Source organism: Neomonachus schauinslandi, chromosome 10 (assembly GCF_002201575.2).
Source record: "Neomonachus schauinslandi chromosome 10, ASM220157v2, whole genome shotgun sequence".
In the NCBI taxonomy this organism is placed as follows: Eukaryota; Metazoa; Chordata; class Mammalia; order Carnivora; family Phocidae; genus Neomonachus; species Neomonachus schauinslandi.
Window position 1 is genome coordinate 122,503,686 of NC_058412.1, and position 5,824 is coordinate 122,509,509.

A 5,824-nucleotide genomic window follows, 5' to 3' on the forward strand; every position below is an offset into this window, starting at 1 on the left:
ATGAGTGCCGGCAAGTTAGCGTGCCCATCTTACAGAAATCCATAACTGAATATCGGGGAGGTAGGGCCCCAACTGTTGTAATAGCACCCCGGTGTCCACCAGAAACCAACAAATAGCCAAATCCCTGCAGCCCCGCCCAGCCACTCCGCCAGTGGGGGAGCCGATTAACCATTAACCCCCACCCCTCCCCGGCAGAGCCTCCACCCCTTCGCAGGGGCTAGGCCAAGACTCCCGGCAGATCCTCCCAGAGGACGGTTTGAAACGCAGGAAGGCAGAGAGGGCCCCTGGGAGGAGGCGGTGGGGAGGGTGGAGGGCGGGGGCCGGGGCTCTGCCCGGAGACTTCGGGGTGGGCATCCTGGGCAGGGCGAGCGTCCGAGGTGTGGGAGGGGAGGATGCGCCTCTCCAAAACCCTCGTCGACATGGACATGGCTGACTACAGTGCCGCGCTGGACCCAGCCTACACCACCCTCGAGTTCGAGAATGTGCAGGTGTTGACGATGGGCAATGGTAGGTGGGGGCAGGTGTGCCCAGGTGTGCCCAGGTGTGCCGCTGGGGAGCGGGTCTGTGGCACTCAATGCTGGGCTGGGAGGAGAATGATAGAAAAGGGCAGGTCGGGTCTAGAGGTCAGTACAGGTGAAACAGGTGTGCCCAGGTACAGCGACCAGAGGCATTCTGAGTGAGGGGAGACCTGCGTGGGCAACTCTCCAGCAAAAGTGGATCCCAGGTATTCCTATCTGGCCCGTCCGGTCCCTGGTACCTCAAGGCTATCTCTGCTCAGTGCGTCACTGGGAGCGGCGACATAATGGTGACCTCCCCCTTTGCGTCTAGCTCCAATAATTGGGCCCGACTATGCCCTTTCCTGAACCCTTTGGGCTTAGGTCCAGAGAGATAGAAAGGTATGTTCTGTCCCTGGAGATTCTGGATGGAGGCATCACTGGGTGTCTTTGGGACTTTCCTGGGGTGAACGCCCCGCTTAGAAAATGGAGTTCTTAGGGAAGTTCTGTTCAGTGAGATGCCAATCAGCAGTGTGTGTTGTGGTGTGCTCATGGCCTCGTCTAGGTGTGTGTGCACGAGTTTCTGTGCACTCCTGTGTGGGTGGGGGGGGTTACTGTGTTGGCATGTATGGGCCTCCGGGAATCCATTTGCATGTTTGTGTTCATTTGTCTGTGTGCGCTTGTTCTGTCCGTTTCCGTTTGTATTTGATTACTGCATCTGTGTTCGCTGGTGTGTCTACAGGTGCATGTGTTTGTCTTGCTTGTGTACGGAAGCAGCAGTGAGTGTGTGTCTGTGTATCTGTGGATGTTCGCACACAGGCGCTGTGGATGCGGATCTGTTAGTGTGCCCTGTGCTTTCTGGACGGATGTCCTGTATGCGCATTCTGTCTCGTGCCCCTGTTTGTACCTGCTCCTGTCCAGGTGCGCATTCCTGGACCGGGGGGTGATCAGTACTCTCCGCTAAACTTGATTATGCAGACATGATATGCAGGGCGTTGATAATTGCCATTTGCCAAAGGAGATTCACCTGAGCCACACGTCCATTTCTCTCTGAGCTGATTTTGTTGCCCACGTTGTCTCTCCTCAGGTTTATATATTTGTTCCCACACCACCAAGAGCACATCTGAAGCTGGGGTGGGAGGTTCTCCTCCCCAAGGAGGTAGGGGAAGGGAGGAAGCCTGGAAGCTAAGAAGCTTCTAGAGGGGAAAGGCCCCAGGCCAGCCTCAAATAAGGTGTGTGGCAGGTGACCAAGGTCAGCCTGCCACCTGCCTTCCTTCCATGGCTCTACAGCTTCAGCCAAGGTCTGTGATGCTTGTGGTCAGATTGGCTTAGTCAGAAAGATGTGACTGCCATGCCCATGGTCAGCCTCACCTGCTGCTCACCTGTTCCTGCCGTGGACCCAGTGTGCGACCTCGGGCACATCCTGTCCCCTTGCTTGGCCTCTCTATCTGCTGCAAAATGGGTTCAATCACCACAGGCCTGCTGGCCAGCCAGCTTTGAGGAGTGTCCATGTAAGGGAATTGAGGGGAAAATCACAGCAAATGGTAAGCAAAAAGCTTCTGCACTAGGCAGGGTGTCGTGTGACCCCTGGGGACATTGTGTGCTGTCACACTCCTGGCTACTGCCCAGCCCCAGACTACTCCCTGGGGCCAGCCCCGTCACCCCTTCAGAGCCTGCACCTTCCAGGAGTCGCATGCACCTGAAGCAGAGGCCACCACTGGTGTCCCGTGGATAGCACGGCCTCCGGCTCAGGAGCCAGAAAGATCTGGGCTCAAAAGTTGGGCATAGATCCTTCCTACCTGTGTGAACTCCACAAGCCATCTTCCTCTCTGAGGAAGCTCTCTGAGCTTCTGTTTCCTCATCTGTCAAATGGGAACACCTAATAGCACCTGCCTCCCAGAGCTAATGGGAAGACTCAGTAAGGTAAGGCCCCTGGTGCTCAGCACTGGTAGCTGGTCCTCGCCCCACATGGGTCGTCTCAAGGACACTGGGCATCCGTAAGAAGGGTCTGCGTTCTCTACTGGCCTTTGAGGGGGCGTGAGTGTTGGGATTACATTTTACATACCTCCTGAGCTGGTGGCTCCAGCTCTCCATGGAGAGCTCCCCACTTGTCTCCCACCCCTGATTTGGAAGCAGCGACAACAGCAGGGTCTTTGTTCATCCGAGGCCCCAGCAGACACCCTAGCAAGGGCAGCACGGGCTAGAGTCGTCCAGCACGGGCCACAGTCATCCAGCACACCTGGGCTGTAAATCTGGCTCTTCCACTTAGCAGGAGTGGGGTGACCCTGGGCAAGTCACTGGTCCTCTCTGAGCCTTGGTGTTCTCACCCGGAGAATGGAGTCTGCCTGCCGAATGCAGTGGTGAGGTGAAACACTCAGCAGCACCCGGCCCCTTCTGCGCAGGATGGAAGAACCCCCGCCCCCAGCCTCCACCTGAACGGCCAGGAGTTGTGGGGTCATATCTCCCCAGGGGTTGAGGGAGGTGAGGCTGAGGGAGAAAGGGCACCAACGTGGCTTAACAATTATCCCCATCTCCGGGAATAATTCACCAAGTGGAGGGGGCCGAGCTCTGGGCACCCTCAGGAATCTAGGAGATGTCAGCCAGGCGACAGCCGAGATGAGATGCAGCGGTGTCCGCTTACGCCTGAAGGCTGGATGTCGTCTGCTCCAGGAGTTTGATTCTGCAGAAAAGATACTCCTTCACAAATGCTGATAACAGTGCTTTTTATGTACCGAGCATGTCACCTACACTGATTCACTGAATCCTCCTCGCAGTCTTAGGGGATTATTATGCTCCCTATTTCACACGCAAGGAAACAAAGCCATGGAGTAAACTCAGGCAGCCCATGTCACCCGGCTAAGAAGTAGGCAAAGTCAGACTTAAGCTTGGCAGAAGGGCTATAGCATGTATGTATGTCCTTAACTGCAGCACGAGGCCCCTCTCCAGTTCTCAGTGGGGTGTTCCTTAGGAATTCAAGGTCGGATTCGGGGGATCCATGGAAACCCGTGTATGTATGACTGTGTAGTGTGCATTTGCACGCATTTTTCCCGGAGAGATGGTCCATGGCGTTTATCATCTCCAAGAGGTCTGTCTATCCTCGATGGAAGATCTGGTTACACAAAGATGGTCCGGCTACTGAAATTTAAAAAAAAAATTGCAAACAACCAGAACAGTGGAACTGCTGCCTTTTACAGTTAGGGAGACTGAGGCCCAGGGGGAACTTGAAGAGAGGAAAAGGGACTCACCCAAGGTCACAGATGAGTTAGTGGCGGCACTAGCACCCAAGGACCCCAAGCACCCCACCCAAGCTCTTTGCCGCCTGTCTCTTCCCCCCTTCTCAGACTTACATAGATGCAATGGTTTTGTGTCTGAGGCAGGTGGTATTTGGAAGATTCCCAGAACCTTGCCATAACCCTCCCAGGGGGCCAGATGGGCCACTGTCCTTGGTGCATGTCTTCCAATTCCCTGGGAGAGTTTGCAAGGCCTCTGGATACGACCTGAGCAGGTTCTGAGCAGATGCTGGGGGTCTATGTGCCCAGTGAGTCAGGGTCTGTAAGGTTCAGATGCATCCCAGGGGGTGGTCAAGTTTTCATTACTTCCCAGAAAAAACTGGGCCTAGCAGTCTCCACCGTGGAGTAGCAGACCCTCACTAATGACTCTGGTAAGTCATTGGCACAACCATCCCTAAGTAATAAGTGCAAAACGGGAGTTCCAAGTGCCAAGGGACTTGCCCAAGGTCATTGAGGGAGTGGGAACAGCACCCGGGTCTGGATAAGGCTGAAGCCCTGAGGGGGAGATCCCCACAATGCTCATATTGGTTTCTGTACCTAAGCCCCCAGGAGAGCAGGGCCCCTCCTGAGTCCTCACGCTTGTCTCCTCTGGTGCAGACACATCCCCATCAGAAGGTGCCAACCTCAACGCACCCAACAGCCTGGGTGTCAGCGCTCTGTGTGCCATCTGTGGGGACCGGGCCACTGGGAAACACTACGGTGCCTCGAGCTGTGACGGTTGCAAGGGCTTCTTCCGGAGGAGCGTGAGAAAGAACCACATGTACTCCTGCAGGTGAGGAGCCCCTGCTTAGAGGCTTGATTTCTCTAGCTGGGAAATGGGTACGCTTGGGCTAATGATGTTCCCCAGAGTCTGTCTGCTCCCTCACTAGGTCCCAGAGGCATCTGCCTTCTGAGGCCTTTAAGCTTCCTCTGGTTTCTGAGGCCTCGGGGATCCAGATGGAAACATCCATTCTAGGAACCTCATTCACTGATCATAAAGCTACCAGCTGCCCTTTACTGAGCACTTACTGTATGTCAGACATACTGAGTCTTTGTATGTATTTAACTGGCCCTACAAGCCCATCGTTATTTTTCCTATTTAGCAAATGAGGATCCATGAGGCTTGGCATCAAGCCTCCTCTGAAGCCTCAGAGGATGGGGCCCATCCCCCAGCCTGGTGCTTTTCCTGGGGCAAATAGGGGATTGGCCTCAGGCCTTTCTGCCTACCCCAAGGGCTTCCCAAGGCCTTGGGGATCCTTCCTTCGAAAGCACCTCCCATTCTGAGTAACAACAATAATAAAATAATAGCATTCAGTTATGAGGAGTTGCCATCCGCAGATGCTGTGCCAAGTCCCATCCACATATTTTCTCATTCCCGCCTGTCGACACGCCTCTGACACGGTTGCTATGAATCTTCCTGTTTTATAGATGAGGAAGCTGTGGCTTGGAGAGGGCCAGGAATCTGTCCAAGGTCATCCAGCTTGAATCAATGGCAGAGCCCCCATTGACACTCAGGGGTCTGCCCTTCCCCACCCGTGGGGCACTGCTTCTGCCTACAAGAGAGTCACTTAGGCCAACCACGTACTGGCTCTGAGCCATAACAAGAAGCCTGCCAGGGGCTCTGGACTTCCCTAGAACGTGGGAGGGAGAGCAGTGCCCCCGTCCTCAAGGGGCTAGAGTTCCCAACTCAGTTCTACCATCAGGCTGAGTGATCCCGGGCTACGTGCCACCTCTCCAAGCCTCAGCAGGACAGGGGTGGATTCTTAGAGAGTCCATGAAAGAGGCCTTTCTCGTGGTTAGCATAACTCTCGTGATAGGGGCAGGGAGGCTGGGAGTCAAGGCGGGGATGGCCAGCATTCTAGTTCAGCCCTGGGATGGGAGGGCTGTGCCTTCTGCATCCCACCATCCGAGCCCTCCCCAGGTTTAGTCGGCAGTGTGTGGTGGACAAAGACAAGAGGAACCAGTGCCGCTACTGCAGGCTCAAGAAGTGCTTCCGGGCTGGCATGAAGAAGGAAGGTGAGCCTCAGTCCTCCAGCTTCCGCCCGCTGCCCGCCCCCCCCC

The 5,824-nt window shown here is 55.4% G+C and overlaps 1 protein-coding gene across 2 annotated transcripts in view; it reads left to right on the forward strand.

Annotated features, from left to right (window-relative positions):
* The first annotated feature begins 392 nt into the window (after positions 1 to 392).
* HNF4A (hepatocyte nuclear factor 4 alpha) overlaps positions 393 to 5,824 on the forward strand; it is a 24,409-nt gene continuing 18,977 nt past the window's right edge. For both annotated transcript variants that reach the window (XM_021689056.1, XM_021689057.1), the window contains exons 1-3: positions 393 to 507; positions 4,382 to 4,556; positions 5,685 to 5,779. In XM_021689056.1, the coding sequence (XP_021544731.1) occupies positions 393 to 507; positions 4,382 to 4,556; positions 5,685 to 5,779 (385 nt within the window). The remainder of the gene's footprint in view (positions 508 to 4,381; positions 4,557 to 5,684; positions 5,780 to 5,824) is intronic.